Source organism: Pseudopipra pipra, chromosome Z (genome assembly GCF_036250125.1).
Source record: "Pseudopipra pipra isolate bDixPip1 chromosome Z, bDixPip1.hap1, whole genome shotgun sequence".
In the NCBI taxonomy this organism is placed as follows: domain Eukaryota; kingdom Metazoa; phylum Chordata; class Aves; order Passeriformes; family Pipridae; genus Pseudopipra; species Pseudopipra pipra.
In genome coordinates this window covers 17,460,077-17,486,860 of record NC_087581.1, presented here as the reverse complement: position 1 = coordinate 17,486,860, position 26,784 = coordinate 17,460,077, and the positions used below count along the sequence as shown (strand labels likewise).

At 37.7% G+C, this 26,784-nt stretch overlaps 2 protein-coding genes across 5 annotated transcripts in view; both read left to right on the top strand.

Annotated features, from left to right (window-relative positions):
• The window catches only part of ELOVL7 (ELOVL fatty acid elongase 7), a 56,181-nt gene extending 52,566 nt beyond the window's left edge, over window positions 1-3,615 (top strand). For all 4 annotated transcript variants that reach the window (XM_064643188.1, XM_064643187.1, XM_064643190.1 and 1 more), the window contains 2 exons: window positions 934-1,070; window positions 2,490-3,615. In XM_064643188.1, coding sequence (XP_064499258.1) covers window positions 934-1,070; window positions 2,490-2,693 — 341 coding nt within the window. In that variant the 3' untranslated portion in view covers window positions 2,694-3,615. The remainder of the gene's footprint in view (window positions 1-933; window positions 1,071-2,489) is intronic.
• A 140-nt stretch (window positions 3,616-3,755) lies between these two features.
• On the top strand, window positions 3,756-25,802 carry DEPDC1B (DEP domain containing 1B). The gene is made up of 11 exons (XM_064643182.1): window positions 3,756-6,120; window positions 6,562-6,827; window positions 11,491-11,626; window positions 13,580-13,707; window positions 15,784-15,914; window positions 16,970-17,017; window positions 17,464-17,604; window positions 20,735-20,901; window positions 22,304-22,480; window positions 23,017-23,202; window positions 23,516-25,802. The coding sequence occupies exons 1-11, from the start codon at window positions 6,073-6,075 to the stop codon at window positions 23,675-23,677; spliced, it is 1,590 nt and encodes a 529-aa protein (XP_064499252.1). The 5' UTR covers window positions 3,756-6,072; the 3' UTR covers window positions 23,678-25,802.
• Window positions 25,803-26,784: the final 982 nt, after the last annotated feature.

Here is a 26,784-nt window from a genome sequence, read left to right as displayed (position 1 = left end):
TAGTTTCTCATATTCATGCAGAGCTGTGTTTACTCCAAAAACTCTATTGCTTATCTTTACACTTACCTTTCTAAATATTTTTCTGTTTGATAACTTAAAATTTTTTCAAGAATTTCAGTCCTGCTGATGATTACCTTGTATTCAGTTTCATCAGTGTTTGTCTTTCTGAATAGCAGCATCTATCAAGTTTTCAACCTGTTTTTAAAAAAAACAATAGGTTTGGATGGAGATGCTGATTCTGGGATTGGATATAAATAGAGAATTGTAACATGGTGCTTAGTATAGTGTTGCTTTTTGGAGCATAGTTTTGCACTGTTGATTAGGTTGTTCTTTTCTTTTTTTCTCTGCTTTAACTATTTATTTTTTCTTCTGAATATTCACTGTGCAAGCCAAAAAAAGTATGTATGTTTGAACTGTAAGAACACTCAAATTATTTTAGAAAATACAAATAGTTAAGTTTCAAAGAAAGTTTGCAATCACAGCTGGAGGAGTTATGCTCTATCAAGCTGGAAGAGTAGTGTGAGCTACTAAAAACACAAAATGTTTTATTTTTAATTGGAATGATTCTTAATGGGAAAATAGCACTCTTTTCCCTCACTAAATCTCTCCTTTTATGTAATTTTTTCTTTTATGCTCAGTAGTTTCATGTTCATATTTCTCTTAAAAGTACTTTGCTGTCTACTGCTTCTTGGATCACTTTTAGCTCTAACTTTTTGCATTCATTGACATGCTGAAGCTGTTTCTGAGACAGCAAACTGATATCCCTCAGAACTGATATCACCCCAATTCAGGTTAAATACCTTGAGGATTAGTCAAAATCTATTTTTTTTTGGTACATGTTTTTCCTACTCTTACTCAAAATATCTGCTAGGACCTGAGGTGGCTTTTTAAATACCTGATGCAATACTACTACTATGTTTTGTTTTTCTACAGGTGGTTTGGGAACATTTCATGCTTTGTTGAACTGTATTGTCCATGTTGTCATGTATACTTATTATGGAATCTGTTCTTTGGGACCAGCCTACCATAAATATTTGTGGTGGAAAAAGTACATGACAACTATACAACTTGTGAGTAACTGCTTTTGACAGATACAACTCTCAAAAATGCAATTGTGGCTGACACAGACTTAATGCAATAAATTTGTACTTTTAGTTATTTATGTTCATGTGTGTAGGTTATAGTTGGTACAAGATTTATGTTTTAATTGAGGAAAACAAAAGGTGTGAGCTCTCCAGTTATATACTTAAATCTGCTGACTTCAGCATTCACTATAAGAATGGTGTAGACACATGAGCTTTTCAGTTATGCAATACTTGGTAAATATACTTACAAAACTCATTACTTGTATAAAAATTATTAAAACGTAAGTTTATGCCAAGAAAATACAATCAATGTACAGAATACATATGTAACTAGTAGTGAGGAAAGGGAAAAATATTTCTTTTGAATTTCATGTCTGTTCTTTCATAGAAAGTGTTTATGTTTAGAGAATTTAGTCACAGAATCAAAGAATAATCTGAGTTGGAAGAGACCCACAAGGCTCATGGAGTCCAACTCTTAAATGAATGGCCCACACTGGGATCAAACCCACAATCTTGGTGTTAGTAGCACCATGCTCTAACCAGCTGAGCTAATGTCAGGGTCCTCTCTTCACCCCAGAGCATTACAAAATGGTCCTGTAGTAATTACATTGTGTTTATCAGTTTTACATCACTTTTGAAAGGTTATGGTTCTGGGTGATTTTTTGATGCCCGTGTTTTTTAACAGCTGGATTTTCGAAATTCAGCTCCTGGCTAAACAATTTGCTTATCATGAGCAAGGATGCTAATGGAGGAGGGAAAAGAGCACCCTGTCTGCTTGCACCTAGGGCTGATGTTAATAGAATAGTTCATGTAACCATGTGCAACTCTGAACAATGTAGCTTGAATATTTATAACTCAGTCTTTTTGTCTTGGAGGCACTACCAGTGGACTATTAACTTGGAGTTCATGTGGAATACTTTTTTGTCACGTGCTAGTGTGCAGGGAAGGTGGGAATTCATATTCCCAAACCCTGTAATGGTTGCTCTTTCTGCCCCCCCCTGCCCCCCCCCCCCCCGGCTAATTTCTCTAAAGGAGCCTCCCATTTGTCACTGGTCAAACACTGTTTGCCTCCTTCCTTCTTCTCTGAACTGGCCAGGGTAGAATCTCATTCTCCTGCTATGAGTTTCTCAGTGCTGCTTGTAATTCAATTTGTCCCAGGACTTTTCTGCCTTTTCTCTGTAAAACTGTTTTTCAGTGGAGTAAGGTTTTTGGAGAGGGGCTGTAAAGGTGATCTCTGTCATATTAAGAAGTTGTGTTGGTGTCCCTGTTGCTCCCCACTTTACCCTGGCTCCATGCCTCCTATATGTTTTTCTGCATACAGGTTATGCTGAATTTTTTTAAACTTCTATAGTAAGTCTGTCATTTATTTAAAAAGTACTTCTTTTCTTCACCTTTTCCCTCCAGGTCCAGTTTATTATGATTACAGTTCATATAGGACAAATCTACATCATGGATGATTGTCCGTACCAGTATCCAATTTTCATGTTTATTATTTGGCTGTATGGCTCTATGTTTTTAGTCTTGTTTCTCCACTTCTGGTACCACGCTTACACGAAGGGACAAAGACTACCAAAAATGGCAAGAAATGGGATCCACAAAGATCAGTAAAACAAATTCTTGTCTCTAAAACCAAAAAGTATGTACGTCAAAGCGGAAACTTGCACTACTTGACAATCAAGATATTTAGGTGCGCACACTACATGGTGTATATTTTGTATGTTTTCTTCCAGAACAGAATTTGTATTTTTACCATAAGTTATTTGGGATTCAGAATATGGGGGCTGAGGGGAGCACTGTGGATCTCTGAAAAAAAAAAAAAAAAGAGGATAGATGATATCTATCTAGGAAATGCATGAAAATAAAGATAATAATTAGGAACATTAAAATGTGCATGAAAAGTACTGAGTACTTTGAACACTGAGGGGGATAAAAATCACTTCACCTTAATGTTGTAAGCTGCTGAGACTGTCAGCAGCATTAAAAGAATCTTCAGTAAGTACTGTTTAAAGCTTATTAATATAGTCAATACATAAACATTGTTATATCTGTTTATAAACTGTATTACTTTAAAGGACGGATTGTGTGTTGATCTGTCAAGGCATAGCGTTTCATTTGAAGATCAGATTTTTCGATACACTGTCTTTTACTAAGAGAACAATTCATTTCATGTTCTACTCAGTTGGACATTATCGTAAATGTTGGAAAGCTACTAATATGGGGATTATCTGAATTGTCTTGTAGCGATCTTGTAGTGATCAAAACATCTTACTGATTTGTTCACTGTAGTAGCCTAATATACTTATTATTCATTGTATCTATGGATATATTTTATATTGGTAGCATATGCTGTTTGTGGGAGGGGGTAAGGGGATTACTGAGTCTTGTAATTCAATAGCCAAAATCTTAGCACTTAAATAAAATTGAAAAAAGGAATTTTTTTGATTGAAGCTTGAATGTTGCCTGACATGATTGTACTGTGCTCTACTCTCTTCCATTTCCATTATCTATTGAAATACATGCCTAGAAAGAGTTTGTGTTGGTTTTTTTCATTATTATAATTGCTTGTTCTTATCAACTCAAGGTTAAAGTTATTCCATTAATAGCATCAGTGACTTTGTCCAGAACCAGGCAAAAAAAATATGTGACATTCTCTGGCTTCTGAGAGTGGGTCAGGCAGTGGTGACTGGGCGTGACTCCAATCTGTGTGGAATTAACCAGTATGTTTTATTTCCATGGCTAGGCAGACCCAGGTTAGGGTCACACATGTATAGAAGTTAAAGGAACTAGCTATTGTATGTAAGTTGCATTTGTACTGCATGAATTTATTAAAGGATTGATGCACACAACAGACCTGCAAATGAGGAGTTAAAGGTGTTTAAATTAATGTTACCTTTAAAAGTACTGTTTTCTATTATGTTTAACACTAAAGAAAAGAAGCTTGCAATATTTGCTTTGTGCTTGATCAGGTCCATGGGATTTTCAAATACCCAAAGCTTTGAGGCAGGTTTTAATAGCCTCCCTGTTGTACAATACCGAGGGAACAACTTTTGTTACCTGAACACTTTTATTTTATTGACTTTTATGATGCATTATAAATACTAAAAGAATTTAAACTTTATCATAGGCATGAGTAGCAAATGTTTTCTTTTGAGATTACATTGAGTCTTCTTTATAAAAAAAATTGAAAAAAAATTTTATGTTTTTCCACTGTTTAATCCCTGTAGCTGTCAGCTCTCATGACAGTTCGAAAGTAGATCTCAGAAAGTATTTGGATGACTTGAAATCTGTATTGGGACCCCTGAATTTCAGATGCTTGATCCTAGAATCATCAGTGCTGAGTTCTCAGCTCCTTAGCAGTACATGTGGAAAGGTGCTTTATCACAGAATCCCTCTCATGTGGGCTTAAGTAGTACCTGAGACTGTACATGGTCAAAACTAAGGAGCACTGCATGTGGACAGATGCTGAACAGAAAGGAGTCAGAAAAAACTTCCAATTCTAGCAGTTGTACAGTAGCCAAATTCTTCCAGAGTTAGTTGAGATGACAAACTAATAAGCAGGAGCAGAAACTGGAGATGCTAATCATTCTGTGGGCTGTCAGTAAGTGCCACGTCAGATTCATGCTGCATAATTTCCTGCACAATGGTTTAGTTTTTTGTGAGTTATGAAGCATTTGGAGAAAGAGAATACATTGTTTCAGTGAGTCGTATGGATGTATCCTAAGAGAATGCATAAAGTGTAACTATGCCAATGACATCAGTACAAAATGTTATTAAATCCTGTCCGCTTACACACAATGTGAGAATTACACAAACTCGATCCGGACCTAAAAATTGTGCATCTTACATGCTTAAGTGTATCATACATTTGAGTTAGGTTAGAAAGAGAAGTGCATGTTACAGTCAATGTTGAGAGGGGAATTTTATTTTCCTTAAACTTGGTGGAAGTGAAACACTAGTGTTAGCAGCCACTCCTCATCTGTGGGAGTCCTAAAAATTGACAGCTCATCTGTAATAGGTATCACAGGAATTTCAGTTATATCCCTGCCCCTGCAGCAGAGCTGACCTCCTATCAGAATTTCATACCTTAAAACAAGTTTCCTATTTATTTTCCAAATCATCCTTTCTTTATAATGTTCACAAAAAGCTAATATAAAACAACTCAATGAGCTCTGTGACACCAACATCAATCCCTGTCTTCTGTATGAATAATATAAAATATAATTGTAAGTAATAATTATCCCACATACAGCCTGAATTCAAAACAAAATTATTGATCAAAAAATATGATTGGAAACAACTTTAAAACATTGAAAAATGTCGGGGGTTTTTTTGTTTGATTTTTTTGGTTTTGTTTTGTTTGATTGTTTAGTTAATGCCAAGGTTGTGTTATCTTTATCTGGGTGGTAATTCACGGGCCAGTGTTTCAGTGACATGGTTTGACCCATTGCCACTCACAGAATGAGTCAGGTTGGAAGTTACCACAGTGGGTCGTCTGGTCCAGCAGGGTCATCCTAGAGCACATGGGACAGGATTGCATCCAGACAATTCTTGGGTATCTCCAGTGAGGGAGACTCCACACCCTCTCCGGTCAATCTGTTCCAGTGCGTGGTCAACCGCACAGTAATGAAGTTTTTCCCCATATTCAGGTGAAACTTCCTGTGCATCAGTTTCTGTTAATTGTCTCCTGTCCTATTGCTCAGCACCACGGAGAAGAGCCTGGCTCCATCCTCTAGGCACCCTCTCTTCAAGTACTGCTGTACATTGCTAAGGTAAGGCTGGGTTTAAACCCGAGCCCAGCTCCGCAGACCCGCCCTCAGGGCGGTGCCGCCGCCGCTCCCGCCCGGCCCCTCGTCCCGCGCCGTCAGCCCGGGCTCGCCAATCAGAGGTGGCGCAGGCGCCTCACTTGACGCCGCCGCCAGCCAATGGGCGGAGGCGACGCGGCCCGGCAAGGATTCAAACGCGGCGCGGAGCCGGCGCGGCCTCCCCGATGGAGCCACGGCTGGTGGGGCCCGGCCCTTACCGCGCCACACGCCTGGTGAGTGCCCCGCTGCCCCCCGGCAGCTCTGCCCCCGGGACTGCTCTGCGCCCACGGCTGCTCCCTCTCCAGTCTTCTGGGTGCCGGCCGCTGCTGCCAGGCTGGCTCCGTGCGGGGCGGGGGCGCCCAGTGAGGCGCTGCGGAGCGGCGCGGCAGGTCCAGCCTTTTGTCCCGCCTAAGGGAGGTTAAAGGGCCGTATCTGTAGGGCGGCAGATATATGAGGCTCCAAATATTTCAGCTTCCTAGACCTGTGTTTGTTTTCAGGTCTGGAGAGTCTAACTCCTGGATTTATCTTTCAGTGTTCTCGCAAACGCAGATTTGCGAGAAAATTGTGTAGCTCTGCTTTCAGGGTTTCAAGTTTTTGCTTTCTGATCGCGCTTGTAGAGCCAAAATGTTCCTGGGAGCAGAGTTCCCGTAACGGATTTTGTTCTCCTCCCTTAGTGGAACGAGATAATAGAACTCTTCCGTGCCGGGATGCCCGTTCGGAAGCACCGCTGTCGTTTCAAAAGCTACGAGCGTTGCTTCAAAGCTTCGGAGGCGGTGGATGTTTTGCATGAGCTACTCGGCTCTAATCAAAATTTCGGCCCAGAGGTGACTCGCGATCAAACAGTTAAGCTGCTTAAAAAGTTCCTGAAAAACCATGTTATCGAAGATATTAAAGGAAGGTGGGGCAAAGAGGACTTCCAAGATGATGGCCATTTGTATCGGTAAGTCTACATATAGTGATGAGAAATTTTGGTTTTTTTGGAAACAAGTTGTAATAACTCTTGTTCATGTCTTACAAGTATTTTTGTAGAATGCCTCTGGAAAACTGTTGATGTGTTCCTCCCCTTCCTTTTAAAGACTTTATTTTACTTAGAAATGGGTAACTGTCAAGATTTAATGTTTGGCTTCAGTTTTCTTGTCTGTTTTTAAACATCTTTGAAGGTCACTTCTATTCAGTTGCATTCTGTAAATACTAACAAAATCTTTTACAGTTTCACAAGGTAGCAAGTTCTGATTGCTGTCGGTGGGCATCAGGTTTGTTGGTGTTGGAAGAGTACATATCAAGGTGATGTAGATGGAAGTGAGATTGCCATTGTTCATCCAGCTCCAGTTGTCCTCCCTCTCCCCCAACCCCATGAATATTTTGGTTGCTGTTTCTGATCCTTCTGAGAGAAGAGAAAGGTCTTCTGAATCTAAGTAATTAATAATGTAACCTATTTTATGGTCCTTAGTTTATAGATTGAAATTGTCACAGAAGAGACAAAGCTTTGGTTGCTTACTGTTTAGCCTCTCAACTGGTGGCTTGTTAATAGAGGAAAAGATTTTTCTTTGTAAGAAAAACTTAGCGTTACTAGAGTGGATTCTTTGACCTCTTGTGACCTCAGTTAAGGTTTGGATGTCCAGAAGTTGTGGGTTATGAATTTGTACCATCTTGTAGTGTCTTGTTCAGTGCACAAGTAGTATAAAAATGACCATTATCTTAAGTACGGATTTGTCACTTTTGGCGTGGTGAGTCTTCTTTTTAGGAAATGGGAATTATCTTCATGCAAAGTAATAGGGAAAGTAAGTTAGCAATAAGCCTATACTTCTACTTGTTATAGCTTTTACTGCATAATTAAATTTTACATATTAATTTTTAGATCATGTTTTCTTACTATCCTCTTTGGAAAAAATAAGTAATACTGAATTCCCACTTGCTATGTATGAAGTTTATTTTTCAGTTTGCTCTATTGCTCTTTTGCTCTAGTTTGTGTGTAGACCGAACCTAAACTTTTTTGCTGTTTGGTCTGTATGCCTATGCTGTAAGTGCAGTTGTTCATTACTCTCATAATTTTATTTATTAATTTGGAAGACTTAAAAAATAAGAGGTTTGTATGCTGTAATTTTTTTCCTTGGTTATAAACAAACTTGGGTCAGGGCACTTTTTTCTGAAAATGCTGTGGTTTATGTTAGGCTTGTGGCACTTCAGTTACTTACAGTCAGATTGGATCAGATTTGTGTTAAGTTTTAGAATTTGTGACTCAAGTGTGAAGGACACGTGTATCAAAGGTCTTGTTTCTGAAGATACCTTGAGAATCTCACCCAAGAAAATCCCTTGCTAAGTATCTCAAAACAATAGAGGCTCTGCAGTCTGTGAGCCGAATGTGACTGAAGGCTGCAAAAGGATGTTGAGGAAGTATCATGTGTGCTTGTTCTTAAATTCTTTGGCCACCTGCTTATGGCTGTTATGGAAGGGCAAGAGATTGTGACAGTTTAGCTAGTCGTTGACCAGCTCAGGTTGGGAAACAGTCATGGAAGACAAGAAGAGCTGCAGAGGATCTTAGGTCCTTGACCTTAATAAGGTTAAATATAAAGGAGTGGTATTGAGTGGGTTTTTTACCTGTTAGAACCAAGTCAGAAAAGGAGTTAGGTTCTGCTGCAGCACATGGTGCTGGGTATGCTGTTGGTTTGGTACATTCCTAGCCCAGTCCTGATATGCCTATTCTAAATGAGAGCACTACCTGCACAGATTTTTTTTGCTGGTGTCTCCTTTCTTTCTGGACATGGACTCTAGTCAAAAGATTTAATATGGATTTTGGTAACTGCTGGTATTACAGTATGTCTCTTTGGTTTGGGTTTGCCATGTTCATGAGGCTGTGGGATTTCTTGTTCGTTTGTTTCACGTTAGCATCCTGACACATTCAAATTATTTTTTTCTTTCATTCATTTGTATTTTCAGGCATGACTTGCCTGAGCTGCAGGCTGTGGAAATTGGTTGGGTGAAATATTTCTGTCCTTTTAATTTTCTGTGTGCTCTGCCTAATGACGTGCTATTGAATAAGAGAGCTCTTTTGTTAAGTATTTTGTTTTGATATTCTTTCTTCACTTCCCATTGAAAAGATAACTGACTAATTGAACTTTTTAACTAAAACTGCCTTTCGTGCATCTTGAACTGGAACCAGCTTTTCTCTGACTGGGCTTAGTGCATAAATAAGCTATGTATTTTACGCATGGCTTTAAATATCAAAACGTGGGTTTTTCCCTATTTATGGAACTAAACATTGATTTTCAAGCCCATTTTACTCATGCATTTCATGTCCTGGCGGCTCCCTCTGGTGGACTTTCCTAATATTATATTGAAAATAGTATCTTTTTATCTTCACTGTGTTGATGCAAGTAGTGGTACAAGTCCATTCCACCGACAGTGCTTACTCTGAAAATATTGACATACTATATGCCTTTTCTGTAAATTTATCTGTTAATATGCTGTGACTGTACCCTGTGGTGCACAGTTGTCATTCATTACCTTCACATATAAGTCTGGCTGTCTGCTCTTCTTCACTTCACGGAGTATGCAAAAGAGATGTTGTCATATCTTGATTTGCTTGAGGGTATTTGGCAAGTATTAAATATGAAGATGAGATCTAATGTGACTTCTAAAAATAGAACACACAGACACATAGTTTTTTTCTGACCAACTGGCTCAGTTTAGTCTACAATAGTGAGTGAGAAGTTACAGTTTTGGAAGCTGTCAGGCTTTACATTTTTTTTGAATTGCAGCAATTCTATTAAAAGCAAAAGGGTTACTACTCTTGCATTGATAGCAAACTTTTGGAATGCAGCTCTAATAATTGTTATACCATTGGGACCCATGTTGGTTGACCTTGTTCTCTATCCTCTGTTCTGGACACAAAGAGGTATCTCTGTTTCCTCTTTGTACAGAGTCCCAAAACTAGTGTTGCTGGCTATAAACCATTTTGATCTCGATGTGTCAAGCTTGGAATGCTCCTCAGCTCCTAGATTTGAGTAACGTTAATCTTTTCATCATAATATCAGGGAGTTTTCATTGTTCATCCAAAAACTTGTCTTCATCTAGATCTTGCTGTAATGCTGTGTGAAAAAGGGGAATGTACACCTCCTTTTCCTGCTTGTAAGAACTCATTCATTCACTGGTTGTTTCTGAATCAGGGCAGCAAATGGCACAAAGCTTAAAATTGTGAAGAAATAGAGATGAAACAGGGAACTGCTGAAAATAGTATAAGGCAAAGGAAAAAGGCTGCAGATGGTTAACATCAAACTCTAAGAAATAGTATCTGAAAAATGGTTGAGAACAGTCAACAGCTGAACATCTGCCATCTAATCTGGTTTACTTTCAAAAGGCAGAGTAAATCTTGCAGGATTAATATGAGATGCTCGCCGCTCCTTCTCAGGGTTTGTCTGATGGAAATGATATCTCTGTGTTGCATATACTCTGTTGAAGAGCACTGTGGAAGATGCCAAATGGTCTCAGTATTCATGGTAAAAACCCTTGTGTGTTTAACCCATACAGAGTAACACTACTGGACTAACAACGCTGCAATACAAAACTATACAAAAAACTTATTAAACTTAATTAAAACTTATTGGAACTGCATGAGAGGATGGAGAAACCTGAGGATTTTTCGAGTGTATCTTTCTAGTAGGATACATATGCATGCTATCTAGCAGTGTACAAGCTCTTGTTGCAAAATCACAGACATAACTGTCTTTTACATTCAGATTAAAAGAGTGAGTGAGGCTTAAGTAGTTTCTTGAAGCATCAGGAATCTCAGCATCTAAGACCCAGGAGTGAAAGTAAACAAGATCAGGTCTGGGCCAGTCTGAAGATGTGTTGCCACCTAACTGATTTGTCTTTGTGGTATGCTGTCATTAATTCCTTTGTGCGTGGCTTAGCAGTAATTTGATTCTGATCAAGCTGGATAGTTTGTTTTCCTTGTTTTCTACAAGGGCTGGTTTAGGGCTTATTTCTGCTAATTTCTTCGAGGCACTTCTTGAAATGCCTTAAAAAGTGAATTAGTTATCTGCACAACAGATGGAAAAAGACTCCAGAGAACTACAGGTTATAGTCTTCGCATAGGAAACATGTAAATACAAAAGAACATGGTAATGTTGATAAAATTTTGTGTGGACACTCGCATGCACTTTAATTAAATACAAATATTGGTCACGTGTCTTAGATATGTAGCTTTACTTTAGGATATGCGTGCTAACAACACACTTGACATGGGGGAAATCCTACCTGCAGCTTTTTCAGTAGAATCCATGGCTTCTAGTGATGACCTGGGTCAGCTGTCTGTGTACAGGCAGCTGGTGCTATATGAAATGCACTGGAATATCAGACATTTACCCAAGGCACAGCTATGTCATGGGAGGTTCAAAGGACCTGAACTGTTCAAGAGCAGCAGCTGGAGGCCAAATAAGACACCTCACTGTGTTTTACATAGCACTTAATACCAGTCTCCAGGGAACACTGAATGTCCAAGGCATTTGTTGTATTTCTGCATGTGATGGCCTGCTACAGTTTTACATTAGTAAATATGGATTAGGTTGGTGTTCAGAGGCTTTAAAAATATTCTCTAATTGTAGATTTCCTCCTTCCTCACCACTGAAGTCATATCCAAAGAAACCTTCATGTGGAAAGGAAATAATTAAATTTCCAGACTGGAATGAACCGAAGGCTGGCACTTCTCAAGAACACATCCCAGTGAAATCCGTCACAATGGTAAAACACCCAGTTTTCACTTCCTGAGACATAAGCGTATTTGGAAAGCAAAACCAAACTAATGACCTCTTTGTTGTGGCACAAAATACTTGATTATAAAATGAAATGCCAAATACTTTTATTTTAAAAATTTTATCAGCTCCTGGACATGGTAAAAGCCTAGGCTTTTGTAGTTATGTATATTCTAAGTCCTTCCTCCAGCGTATGTGTGTGTTCTCATATTTTGTGAACTCTTGAAACTTCTTTGATAATTTTTGCCTTTTTATTACTGCATTTCAGTGCAGGACACTGGCCTTGGATTTCTTGGTGATCTATAGACTGTTTGGAAAAGTATCTCCTACCATTTTGCTGGACATCTAAAGTTTCTGAATGAATGGTTATTCCATATTTGCAATCCAATTAACTGTGTGCAAATCAAGTGCACTTTTTATGTGCAGCAAGTTTCTGAAGAGGAAAAACATGGTCCTAAGAACTTCAATACTAGGTAGAAGATTAGGATAGAAGAAAAGAGAGTGCCAAAGACTAGTCAACAGAATAGAGTATTTTAATTACTGAGCAAGTTTCTGCTGAAGTTTTAACATGCTACAGCTTCTAGCTGTCTGCTCTAAATTTCCATCCAAGCATCCTGGCCTGATAAGAGTTAGGAAAAGACTGCCTCTATGCATCTGACTCAGATGCAACAGCATGCAGTCTGGCATAGCTCAAAATCTCTTTCATTGGCAGTTTGGATTAATACAGTGAACTGCAAGTTGAAGTAACTGAGGCAAAGGTATAAGCTCCTTTCTGCTAGCTCATTTATAATAAGGTGTATCTTCCACTGGAATGCTGAAGAAAATAGATACCTGTAAATGGTGGCATCTTGAGTTGCTCCAGTATCAATCTGAGCACTTACTGGCTGTATGTGGATTGATGAGCATGATTCTGTGTTGTGAAATACTGATGTGGAAGACCAGACTCTTAATTTCAGAGAGAGCTATGGAAGACCAGACTCTTAATTTCAGAGGGTGCTATTTATTTCAAACTAGCTCTAGTCTAGTGTCATGAAATGACAGACGATTAGCACTTGGAGTAATTAAGTGCATTCCTGGAGTGTATTTTGTGGTTTGGTTGTGATCACAAGTAATACTTTTAATGCACTTTAGCACTGCTCTCTGATACAAATCAAAGAACTGGGAATGACTAGGAGTTTTGTGTTGAAAAGTATGTTGCTGGTATGAACTGTATTGTATGTCCATCCACTGACACCTTAATGACAATCTTCAAGTGTCAAGCTTGGATTGAAGGTTGGGTAAAGGATAGTAGTTTTCTGCATTCTCAGCTTTACTTTATTCTGTTGTAATGATAGACTGATGAGTGTCTTCAGACATAGCTATTTGCTTTTAGTTTCTTCATATATAAAACCTGCTAATGAACTTGATGTTTAGTTATGATCAGTATATGCTGAAAAAGGATGAATTGTTTCTAATTCCTTGGTATTTCATCTAATAATTCTCCAATAACTTTTCCATAAGCAGATGTGTAATCTTAAAATGGTAGATGAACTGATTTTAATCATGGAGACGACCTGAACACAGGATTAAAGGCCATTGACTCCTCAACTTTAATGGTTACTCTGATACACATAATTTTTCAGCTTTGGAGAAGTTCATCATGGCTAGGCTTCGTGAATGAAGATTTGGGAAGGGCTCTACCCACATTTGTTGCAAGCGCGTTGGTGGCTAAAAAGGCCAATACGAGATAGGCATGTCTGGTTGCATTTGGACAGGTTAAGGAATTGAGAAAAGATGTGTGTGTGATCGAGAAAAATGTTTCACACCTGTGAAACACACTCACTTACATCCTGAAGACTTTACTGGAATTTAGGAATGCTTGAAATGCTGTACCACAATTGTAATATACTGTTTAATACTTGAAAAGGCACCAGTTAATGAGGAGAGTTTTTTCTGATTTCAGAACTCCGAGATGTGGTACAAGCGACACAGTATAGCTATAGGGGAAGTACCGGCATGCAAACTTGTGTTCCGCAGAGAGCTAACACAAACAAATATAGAAGAGATATGGAAATCCATGACTTTGTCACAGTGAGTATGCTTGTGAGTCAAGTTATGGTAACACTGTGTAGTAGGTAATAGTCTTGCCTGTCTTCTCTGGTAATGCTTGTAATTTCACCCGCTCACTTTTCATCACTGCCTTCAAAGCTATAGTGTCTAGATTATACTACTCTCTACTACTCTCAATTTGTTATTTGGCTAACAAATTCAGCAAAAAAATTTTATTGTGCTTGGTACCTTTTGACTTTTTCATGCTATGTTATGCTAGTCCTTTTGTTGTGTGGGCTTTGTCTTATTTGATCACTTTTTTCTCTCAGTCTTCTTTTTTTTCTCTTGTTTCTATGAAATAGAAGCACTTATTTAGGAATGCAACACTATGAAACCTTTCAATGTCAAGTACAATACTTTGTATGAGATAAATGGAGTATCTACTTGAGTGCTGAAGGCTTTGTGAGTCAGATATTCTTTAGTATATTCAAAAGGAATATCCCATGCAAAGTCGAAGTAATTGTTTAAGACAATTTATGCAGGGGTAAAAAAATAATACACATTAGCTAATATTACAACACAGTTGAGGCCTTACTAAACTTTAATGTAAACCTAGCACATTATGTGCATGTAATGAACTCGATGCTGAGGCAAGCAGCTTTGGTGACAGCACGATTGGCAGCGTGTACTTTAGTGCATGTGCAGTGCCAGGTTTCCTCAAAGATGGAGATTGCAGGGGAGTGGAGGGACCCTCTGGTCTTTGCCTGCGGCTCACATGGTATTGCCTGATGGGACCTGGGCAACAGGGCCAGGGACAATGGTGACCAAGCCCCTCCTTCACACAGAGACTCCTATGGAGCACTAGCAAACAGGGTTGGCACAGTAGTTTGTGTGACAGGGTCCTGAAACCCTGCCAGCTTGACCAGGGAGCAATGGTATTAGCCCAGGAAAAAGCTATGGCCTTTCTAAGTCTGATGATGGACCCCTGGAACCACCAGAGCTCTGTGTTGCAAGATCATGACTGGGGGAAATGGGAGAATCGCAGTTCACCCTGAACTTGTTTGAAACTTGCTACTCCAGCTGGATGCACTTAAATCCGTGGAGGCCAATGGGATTCATCCCAGAGTACTGAAAGAGCTGGATGATGTCATTGCAGATCTCTCTCCATTATTTTCAACTGATCTGGGAACCCAGAGAGGTCCCAATTGATTGGAAGCTGGCAAATATTTTCCCGAGTTTTAAGAAGGCTAAGAGTGAAGATCCTTAAAATGATGGAAAAGGTTATTTTGGGATTTAATGAAAAATACTTGAGAGACAACACAGTCATTGATCAAAGCCATCACAGTTTCAACAGGGAAAAGTCCTGCTTGATCAATTCAATCTCCTTTTATGACAAGGTCCCCCTTGACCAAGGGACAAAGAGAAAACAATAGATGTGCTGGTTTTGGATTTTGGCAAAGCTTTTGATACTGTCTCTTGCAGTATCCTTCTAGGTAAACTGTCAACATGCATAGAGAATGTGCAGAAGACAGCAACTAAGATGGTGAAAGGTCTTGAGGGCAAAATTTAGGAGGAGAGGCTGAGGTCACTTGGTTTGTTCAACTTTGAGAAGGTTGGGGAGTGACCTCATTGTAGTATACAAATTCAAGGGAGGCAGAGATGCAGATGATCTTTGGTGATCAGCAGTAGGAAACAAGGAGATGGAATCAGGCTGTGTCAGGGAACTTCAGACTCCACATTAGGAAATGGTTCTTCACTGAGAGGGTGATTGGGCACTGGAACCAGGCTCCCCAGGAAAGTTTACACGGCACCAAGCCTCACAAAGTTCAAGTGTTTGGGCAATGCTCTCAGGCACATGGTGTGATTTTTGGGGCTGTGGTACGCAAACCGGGAGTTGGAGTCCTTGTGGGTTCCTTCTTGCTCAGGATATTCTGTGAATCTAGGTAGTCCTGTGAGGAGCAGGAGTTGCACTCGATCCTTATGGCTGCCGTCCGACTGGAGATATTCTCTATGAAATGGAGGCCTCCTTTTTTTCAGAATTGTATCTATCCAAATACCTTATGTTTGCTTTTTCCAGATTAGATGATGTGTGAACTATGTCTTTATGTGTTTTTACAGATTGCAAAAGGTCTTGGGTTTGGATTCTCTGGACGAAGTGTTAGACGTAAAACTTGTGAATTCAAAACATATAGTTCAAAATGTATACAATGTCAGTAAGCAAGGCATTGTCACTTTAGAAGACAAATCAAGTGAGTATTTTAGAAGTTTTCATTTAAATTTTTTATATTGTAGTTTACTAGTATAAAGTATGAGTTCTAATTTATACTAGCCTGTAGCATCTTTATACTTGTATGATCACATCTGTACTAGGGTTTTTACAAAGTAGAAGGCCATTGTTCTCCTCTGACATCCCATTTGTAAAAGTCAGTGTTTATTTCGTATTTACTCTCTTAAACATATTCCGGCTTTAGGGTTGAAAAATGAAGATGGAAGCGCAGCAAATTTTTACTATTTATAAAGATAGGGATTTTATTCACTTCAAGGTGGCTTTCTCAACCCTGCCCTTTCAACTGCCTGAACTGGAGTGTTTACATAAAGAAAAAATGTATTAAAAATTGGGAGAGAGCCAAAATATACACTGAGAGATACTTAAAAAATTTTGAGTTTTCAGTCAATGTGTTGTGAAGATAGTATCATGTTTAGAACTCCTTTCCACATCAGGGAGAAAATAAAGCATCTTTGCTGCTCTGACATATCACACTGTTATTGCCATCATGATTTTCGCAAGTTTTGTAGAGGAATTAAGTATGATATTGAAACCTGGTTTGATTGTGAATGAAACATCCTTCAGAATGTGTATGTGGGCATTTTAAAGACAGTTGGAGCACTTCAAAGTATTAACTTCAGCCTCGTAGAAATGACAGAACTGAATATACAAGCGCTTTTCATCATCTTCAGTGCAAAGTAAACACTTCACTGTATTGCACTGGTGAAGGTATAGCTTGAATTAGTTTGTCTGATTTTTTTAGGGTAGGTTAAGGATTTGTGATATGATCCATTTTGCTGATTGAGTTGCAAGAGCAGAATGCATACGTGGTTGACAGGGAATACTGAAGATACTGAATTACAGATGTAATTCAAGTTAGATCCTACATTAAGGTATAGCCTGACTCTGGAGTCAGTTCATTTACTACACAGGAGGAACTTGTTACAGTGTTTTCAGCTGTACTTTTATCTTACAGTTAGATATTTTTCTAATTTTTTTTCCCTCCTTTTAATTTCTGTCTGTTTCTTCCCTATGCAGAGGAACTACCTCACTGGATATTATCTGCAATGAAATGTCTAGCAAACTGTAAGTAATTCAGGAGGGGGAAAAATACCCCACAAACAGCCCATCCCCATAAAAATCAATTGAATTGACTGTGCCTTTACCACTTTATCAAATCCTGTTTATATTCACCTTCACTATTTTTTATGAAAATTGCCTAAACAAAGTTGGAAAAGACTTGCCAGCATGCATTCTCCTTCCAGTGCAGCTTATTTCAATGAAGTATATAATGGCTTAACTATTCTGTTCATGTTTTTCCTCTACTATATGTCTTCACTAGACCTGTAGGGAATAGATCAATTCAGTAGATCAATAAAATTTCACTTATTTTGAAGAATGAGTATTTTCTTTTTTTTTTTCCTCTAATGGTGTATTTGCATGAACTGAATTAGAAAATACTGATCTGGTTGGTGGCTTAAAATCAATGTTCTGTCTCTCTTTCTTTCCTCCCCTTTTTTTTTTCTTCGTAGGGCCCAGCTGCTCAGATTTGAAGCAGCCTGCATATGTAGGCTTTGAAAGAGATGTTTTCAAAACTATAGTCGACTACTTTGACCAGATGAAAGAACCTCTTCTCACATTTCATTTTTTTGATGTTTTTGTTAGTGTGTTAGGTAAGTAGTTTGGGATGTAATGAAAAAATTATTCTTTAGAATTAATTTCCTGGAGTTAATTTACTATACTTAAATAGTATTACAGCTGAATTCTTTAGGATTTGTCCTTTCCATTCTACATAGAACACAGTTTAATATTTAAATTAATTTTATATCACAAGGTAATATTTGTATCCTTTTGATCACAATAGTTCAAAAGTCTTCCATTCCTTGTCTTAATTTTTAAATGCCTCTGTTCATTGCTCAGCATCTAACAGATGGATTTTAACAGATTTTTCTTTTTTTACAAATGCTTAAATGTCTTAAAAATTCTCATAAGCTTTTAGAAATTGCTTGACTGAAGTCTAGATTAGAAAGGATTAGGGCTATAAGCACTGTTTTTAACCCTGGAAATATGACATTTGAAGGAAATTGAAATCCTTTGTTGCTTAAAATTAGAAATTACAATACCTAATCCACTGCTTCTTTGAAGCAGTGGTTTCATTATTAACTATAACTTTTCAGTAGTTCACACTATATTAAATTCACCTATTCTCATCCTATAGATGGCCTATTGAAAGACAGTAAAAGTGAAAATATTTGATTACATTTTATGGGTGCATTTCAGAAAAAAAAACTGAGTTGAAAAGTAAGCATGCTTTGTATCATGTCAGTTTTTTGAACTTCTTTTCCTCCAAACAACATTGCTTTTAGTAAACTGTTGTGATGAAAAACGAATTCAGAATAACACTTCTCTTTCTGGAATTTAGTATTGTTATACTTTCTTAGTTCACAATCTTTCTTCATTCTGAATATAGTTCCATTTCTGTCTTCTTTTTCTCAGACAACAAATATTCTTGATAATATTTTTAAAAATTATTCCTCTCCTTTCATACTCTATTTCTGTTTGCTTTGCCATTGTTTTTTATATCTTTCAGGTTTTAGGAGTTTTATTTCCCATAATTTCTCAGATGGAAAATTGAGAGAACGATTTCATACCAATGTGCATATGGAAATCAATGAAAACCGTGCACTGTTTCAAAAAGTCAAAAATTAGTTTTGTGATCTCTTTCACAAAAAAATGAGATGATAATATGGAATCATATCTTCTAAACATATGCACTAGTGTGCTTGTTAAATTTTCTTTGAAATTAGAGAAAGCGTTGCTTTGAAAATTAACTACAGTGCTTTACCAGTCTGCTTTGAACACTGTCTCTAAGTGCTGCCCTACTAACTACTGCACGTTTTTTTTTAATAACAGTTCCACTTTTACACAGTGTGGAATTGACCAAAATGGTCGATGAGGGGATAGCAGTGGTGAATACTGCTTATGTTGAGAGTAGTAAAGCTTTCAACACTGTCCTTCATCACATCCTTATAGGCAACCTCAGGAAGTACAGGCTGAAAAGGTGGGTAGTGAGGTAAACTCAGAAATCAGTGGAGTTGCTGGGCTCAGAGGGTTGTGATCAGTGGCACAAAATTCAGCTAACTGTCCCTGAGTGGTGAGTACCCCAGGGCTGATAATGGGACAGTAATGGTTAACACTTCATTTATGACCTGGATGATGGGACATTCTGTCCTAAACAAGGACAGAGTGCCCTAACCAAGCTTGCAAATATTGCAAAATGGGGAAAAATGACTAAATGCAGCAGAGGGTTATACTGCCATGCAGAGGGACCTTGACTTACTAGAGAAATAGGTAAACAGGGATTTCATAAAGTTAAAAAGAAAGGAATTGCCAAGCCCTTTTCTGGGGAGGAAAAAGTCCACGCACCAGTGAATGCCGGGTGTGGGGGGGCCTGATTTGAAAGAAGCTTTGCTGAGAAGTCCTTGGAAGTCCTGGTGGGCACTAATGTGACCATGAGCCAGCAGTGTGTCTTTGAAGCAAAGAATATCAGCAGCATACATAACTGCATTGAGAGCACTACCAGCAGGTTGAGGGAGATACTTCCTCAGCACTAGTCAGCAAGTCCAGTAAACACAGCAAAAATTATTAAGTCTTGGAACATGTGCCATATAGGAAAAGGCTGAAAGCAGGGACTGTTTAGCCTGAAAAGCAGAAGGCTCAGAGAGAATCTTATTAATGTGTATAAAAGAGGGAGGAGAAAAGAAGGAGCCAGATCAGTGATACCCAATGACGGGGCAAGAGACAATGGGCAGGAACAGAAGTACAGGAAACCTCATTTATATAAAGGAAAATAGCATTTTAATTGGGAGGTCGTCAAACAGTGGAAGTGGTTGACCAGAGAGACTGTGGAATCTCCATCTTTGAAGGTATTCAAAACCTGGCAGGACATAGTCCTGGGCATCTTGCTGTAGATGAACCTGCTTTGAGCATGGGAAGAGGTCTATATATTCTCCAGAGATCTCTTCCAACTTCCATAATCCTATGGGAAAAAAAAGTCTCTATTTGTTTTCTTCCTTTTTTAATAGAATTTACTGTTAGATGTCAGTCATGCAGGTATTTTGCTTCCTGACTTTTGTTAGTGCTGTTTAGGCAAATTTGTAATAGATGCTTCCTTTGCACAGCCTTATAAACCCAAAATGGTGGTGGTCAGACCTCTTTATAGATGAGATCTAAATTATTATCAGATTCTACTGTGCATGTCCAGTCTTCAAATATCTCTACCATGCTCACGGGGGTTGTTTTCTCAAGAGTCTGTAAGCAGAGTTAGGCACCAATTTAACCCCTACAGGTGTGAGGAACATGTTGGTATTGTCATAGCTGTCACTGATGTATAAGCACATGTTTATGTTTCTCTGATTGTTGCCACAGGCTTAACATTTTATTGTGGTTGCTACACCTGTGCATACCATCTCAGTTATGTTTAGAGCCAAGGGAATTAAAGTGCAAAGGATGAATCAAAACATTGTAGTTTTTCATGTATCCTAATATCTATAATTGTTTGTTATGGTTATTAATATTTTCCAGTGCATCAGAAGGAAATCTAAATACTTAAACAAGCCACCCAGATCTAGTAGTCCAACTCTAGGAATATCTTCCTAGTCTCTTTGGGAACTGAAGTTCTAAGGCAGTCTTGAATGAGTAAGAAAGGAATTTGGGGAGTTTAATATAGAAATGTTGTGTTAAATGTTATGGAAATACTTCACTGAGAAATGTTGCCCTACCTCCTGATCTTGTATAAATCAGGACTGCTGCAAAAACACAGCAAGGCTGTAGAAGCTCTTCAGATATCTTGTCTCCTGCTGCCACCAGAAAATCGAAAAAGACTACAGCTGTTGGTGAGAATGATGGCAAGAATTAGCCTCAACAAAGATTTCCCACCTCTTTCTGAATCAGTGAGGACCAGAACTTTGGTACGTATAAATGTGAGGCAAAAGGTCGAGGACAAGGCTTTTGGAGTAGCATAGATTGAAGATTCTTACTGGAGAGTGTATACATAATACAGTTTGCTTGTTCCAAGAGTGGTTTGTCTATCTATTCTAGCTATGTTGAAAGCTAATCTGAATTTGAATAAACTGGAATTTCATGGTAATTTGTGAGCAAAGAACTTGCTTAGAATTTTAGAGGTTTCCTTATCTTTCAAAGTTAAATCCCCACTGATTTCTCTATGCAGTAGAAAAACCCAAAGAAACGACCCCAAACAAATAAACAAAAAAAAAAACTAGCAGAGGAGGTCTCTGGTCTTCTTTATCATTGCAGTGTGAATGAAAAAGACTTCCTGTCAAGGTTAGAAATACATAGCTGCATATTTTGATTTAACTGTTTTCAGCCATTTAAAAAAATCCTACCAGTTCATTTCAATAGTAATTTTTTTTCCACCACAAATGTCTCGGAAAAGAATTTTAATCAGATTTTGACTCTATTTTTTTGCTAATGCTTTTTCTTAACAATTCCAACTGGCTAAGAACATGTATTTATTTTGGTTAATTTTAAAGTCTTTGAAAATTAAGTGCAATGCAAAACTAAGCTGTAGAGCCATTCTATAAAAATTCTATAGTAATGTCCATAAATCTAAATTTGTTCCACAGCAATTAAGATTTTAATTAACTATGAATAACACTTGATTAAAATAATTATTTTTTTGACTGCTAAGGTTATAATTTAATTAACTGTAAATGGTCTTTTATTGAAATAGTTATGTTATAATCTAAATGTTATTTTTAGAAGTGAATCCTTACAGTCCAAGTATTTTGTACTAGGTTTTAATTCCACTGCATAGTCTATGGTACATGACAGAAATCCTTATTACTTTCTGTGCTTTTAATGTTAGAAATGACCAGTGCACAGACATAATGCTTGAGCACAAGACTACACAAAGTGAACTGGACCTGAAATTTGGTTTGATGATTTCAAAATAATGGTATTCAGTTTTCCATCTCATACTTAACTTCTATGAAAGTTCTGTGTTATATTAAAAAAATCTCTAAATACTTATTCTCTGTTTAACTGTAAATAGCCATGTGAAGTGGCTATTTGACCAAGTCTTGAGAACAAAATAGAATTCATCCATTCTAAGTCTAAAGTCATGATTGGATTATCTATATGAGGCAGGAGTAATCTTCAATCCACCACTAACATAATGTCACTGTACATAACAAGTTGGTTTTTTTATTATACTAGTATGTTGGAAGTACAGTAAGTATTGTGATGTTAAAATATTTATTCTACAAGGTCACTTTTTAAATGCAGCTTGATTCCCTACTCCTCAGTCCCAAACAGAAAAGTACATGATAATGATGTTGCTTTTTTTCTCAGATGGTTCAGGCGTTTTCCCGTTGTATCCTCTGCTCAAAAGATGAAATAGATTTGGATGAACTGCTTGCTGCCAAACTAGTATCTTTTCTCATGGATAATTATCAAGAGATCTTAAGTGTTCCTTCTGCTTTAAAATCTTCTGTAGAGGATCATGTTATACGTCTCCAGAGAGTTCAAGTAAGTATCTAGTGAAAAAGCCTCTTTTGTCTCTGTGTTTCTAGGTCAAATTTATCCTTTGTTCTCCGAAGTTCAACAGTTCTTAAAACACTTTGTTCTGTCTCTGCACTATCTTTCCCATGGAATGGGTAAACTACGTAATAATGAGGAAAACTGTGAATTATAAAGTGCTTCCGTTAATGTTGTAACCTTTTTTTTTTTTTTTTTAGGGCCATCCTTACTTGATAATTTTTTTATAACTGTTTCCTGATACCGTATTTTGTTTTGTTCAAAACTGGCTTTTAGTTCCTCTATCTTTATTTTCTAGTGAAAAAGTAACTTTAAACTTATTTCAGGAGTTGAACAGGCTTCCTTTGTGTCATGTTTTTTGACTTACTGGAACTCACTTGATTAATATAAGAGATAGAAAGTACAGTTTAGGGTCTGTATGCCATATCTTCTCTACTTGATGTTTCTGAGTGGTCAATTAATTAAGCCAGGTTTTGTAAATTGTTTGCAGAAAACATAGCGCTCTTTTTTCTTTACTGTTTCTTCAGATTAAATGTGCTAGAGCTGATACTGATGCAACATTTCCTCCTCCACCATTTTGTCACCAAATCAGTACAGATGAATTTGAATACCAAAGGGCAACTGGCTCTCAAGAACCACTGGCAGCTTTGTTGGATGAAATTGTAATGAATAAAGAAATACCTGTGAAAGATAAAAAGAAGAAGCTCAAGCAAGTAAATAAAAATTGCTCTACAGTCTCTAATTTGAACTTAAAAAGTTTTATCAAGTCTTAGACATGTATTCCTGTACAGAAATACTGAAATTTAAAATGGAGTGTATCCTTGGGGGTATCAACTTTATATCATTAGAACTGGAATACTGTGATGAATCAACCCATATTAGAAAATTAGGTGATATTTTCTATATATGGAGATGTAGAAAGTCCATTAGAGAAATAATTTTCCTGCTCCAGAAGTGGAGGCTGCACTGTAGTAGTTTATTTTACAAGTTGGTCAAATTCTAATTTGAATTAATGTACTTTTCTAGTTTCAGAAATCTTACCCTGAAGTGTATAGAGTACGATTTCCTACACCTGAAACTGAAGCAGTGCTATTTCCTGAAAAAACTAAACAGAAACCACCAATCCTGACATGGGCCTTAAAAAAGCCTTTTCAACCATTTCACAGAACCAGAAGCTTTCGGATGTAAATGGTTTGAAATATATCAACGAACTGAGACAGAATATTTTATCAATGGATTTTATGCAAAAGAAGCCTGAGCATCATGTAGCTACTGAAAAAACTACTGGGGATACTACTGAGATGGTAGAAAATGTTGAAAGAAGAAGAGAATATCGAGGTGGTAGAAATATGAGACATTTTATTGGAATGGGCTACCCAGGGAGGTGGTGGATTCACTGTCCCTGGAGCTGTTTAAGATGAGACTGGATGTGGTACTTAGTGCCATGGTCTAATAACCATGGTGGTGTTGGATCAAGGGTTGGACTTGATGATCTCGGAGGTCTTTTCCAACGTGCTTGATTCTATGATTTTATGATTATCAGTATTTTTGTAAGTTATTAGTTTTTTAAATGTCTGTTGTTTTAAAACAAGCAAACAAACAAAAACCAGCAGTAAAAACAGCAAAAAAACCAAACAATAAAACCCACAACATACTCAAGGGGATTATTCTATATGGGTGATAATGTACTCTTGCTGTGGCTTGATTTGCCCATCATTTCAAGGTCTAAATGTATTTGTGTGCAATGTATTGTTGGTAACTAGTCAACGGATTTTTTTTTTTACCTGAAAATGAGTGTCTTGCATAAACTAGGCCATGTTTGTGCACATATAGCTTGAAGAATTAACTTGCTGTACATGCTTGAGTAAATATGGAACACTGGATTTTGGTTTGCTGTTTGTGAGAGACTGAAATATTGAAGGTTAATGACTCAAACAATTGGTCATTTGTAAAAGCAATGTGCTTTGCTGAGGGCGGGTTTGCACCCTCAACTGAGAGGATGTGAAGAATTTTGAGTGTGTGGTGGCAAAACCTCTGATCTGCAGAAGGACAACCCAGGGTGCAGAGGCGGTGAGCACCCACCACCAGAGGACGACCACAACAAACTGACTTCTGTTTAGCAAAAAGCTGGGTTTTGAGACAGATAAGGGAAGAGTCCTATAAAAAGCAGATCCTGTGAGGTGTGATAATGCTTTCTACGATGCCAGTTTCAACAACTGGCTCAAGTATAAATTTCTCCATCCCGGAAGAGGTACTGGGACATTCACACGTAGGCCTGAGGGTATTCATTCCTTCTGTTAAGGCATAATTGATTTGAGAAACAGCAGTCATGTCTTAGAAGGGGTCATAAACCATCAAAGACCCCCAAACTGCCCCCAGAACTTTCCACGAGAGGACTGTGCATGATCTACAGTGTTACAACAGGCAGTATAAACTCCCCCCTCCAGGAGAGGTACCTGGATGTTGCCACCTGAACCTGAATGTTTATGAGCGCATTGAACTTTATGTTTCGTGGGCTTCCCCCACCCCTGATGGATCAAGTTTGCAACCATCACTTTGACCAACAGACATGGTAATTGCAATCAAGTCTTGTTGGGTGGTGGTATCTTTCCTTTCCACTATCTACTCTTATCCTTTGTTTCTCTTTCTTGTATATTTTCTTGGGTGTTATTTTTATACCTTTATATTATTGTATTTCTATAGATAAACCCAAACCTGCTACACACCTCGTTTCCATTGCAATCAAATTGTTCCAAAATAAACCTGACATACATACATACGTGTGTGTGTGTGTGTGTGTGTGTTTAAAAACCCACCAGTCATTCTGTTTTGTTTCATACTAATCTGCCCCAAGGGATCGGTTATGACCTCAGGGGCAGGTCATAACACTGTTGGACATCTTGGTAACCCTGATATGTCAGATTTATTTTGGAAAACTGTAAAAACTAATTCTTAATTTTCTGAATTCATATGATGCATTACAGCATGAATCAACTCCTGTTGAAATTCCATTAACTTTCTGTAATGCCAACCCATTCTTTTAAGCAACCCAGTCTTTCCCATATGCTTTTACTACATATTGCTGTACAAAACTGGCTGCTTGACAATGGCATATATTTTATCAAAAAAATCTAAAGCCTTGTGTTTCCTCTGGAAGTGGAATTCAAATATTGAAGTGACATTGTAGCATACATGCATTTATTGATTCAATTTGTTTTGTGTTATGGAATCTACTGTACCCATAACTTGACTGTACATATACTTGATTCTGACGGCACTTTTAGCTATTAAAGCATTACCGTTTTCCTCTATATACTTCGAGTGGTGATTTCTTGTTATCCATTAGATATTTAAAGAACAGCATTTTATACCTTATTGAATGTCAGAGTAATCTATGCAGGAGAGAAGACAGCTGAAATCTCAACAAATTTCTATCTGACATTTTAGTAGGCAATGCAACATTGACAGCATTTGCACTTTACTAACCTCCTAACCAGTCAATAAACTTTGCAATGTATTTAGAAGTTAGTTGGTTTAATAGATTGGATTATTTCTTGGACAGTGTGATTTGGAACAGGACACATTTTCATGATGTTGTCATGGTGATACTTAAGCTTCTTATCAGTAATCTTTGACTTAATCAAATTTAATACAAAAAAGTACACTTCTCAAATAATGGGGAAGCATTAAAATTACTTTTAAAAATGGTCTGAGGCCAGTTCTTACCTTTTGTGCTAAATCTTCAAGGGTGACATAATGTTTCAGAAATGCCATACTATTCTGTGTGTTTACATGGTGTCAAACTTTGACTGTACTACTCATATAGAATAATTTAGTTCCATCACTAATCCGTGAAGTATAATAAGATTGGTCAGAAAGCAAGTCTTGCATAAAAGTGGAAGTCCTCCTGACCCATTGGTTCCTAGTGACACATCTGTGACAGTTTTGCTATAGCATTTCCTCAAAAGGGAAGAATGGTATTTGTTTTCCTTTCTTGAGAAGGGAGCTGAGTCTTTGCTTAACATTGCTCTTTTTCCTTACACAAACAGCTTGCTCCAGCTTCTAAATTAACAATCAGTCATCTGGAAAACCCTTTGGTCTAGTCCTCTGCTGTTCCTTGAGTAATAGCTGCCATTCTTAGTTGTTAATACATAAGGATTATTTAATTGCTCGTATTTTATGGTCTGTTTAACTCACCTGATTGATTTACCAGGATTGTGGTATCAGCTGTTTGCACTCATGACTTAAAAGAATGATTGTTGACTAATGTTACTTTTTGAAACTATTTTCAGATA

Excerpts from the sequence above, each read along its gene's own strand:
- DEPDC1B (XM_064643182.1), top strand. The coding sequence starts at position 6,073 with ATGGAGCCACGGCTGGTGGGGCCCGGCCCTTACCGCGCCACACGCCTG. Across the intron at positions 15,915-16,969 it reads CACTTTAGAAGACAAATCAA|AGGAACTACCTCACTGGATA; the intron begins GTGAGTATTTTA and ends TTCCCTATGCAG. Across the intron at positions 17,605-20,734 it reads TGTTTTTGTTAGTGTGTTAG|GACTGCTGCAAAAACACAGC; the intron begins GTAAGTAGTTTG and ends TGTATAAATCAG.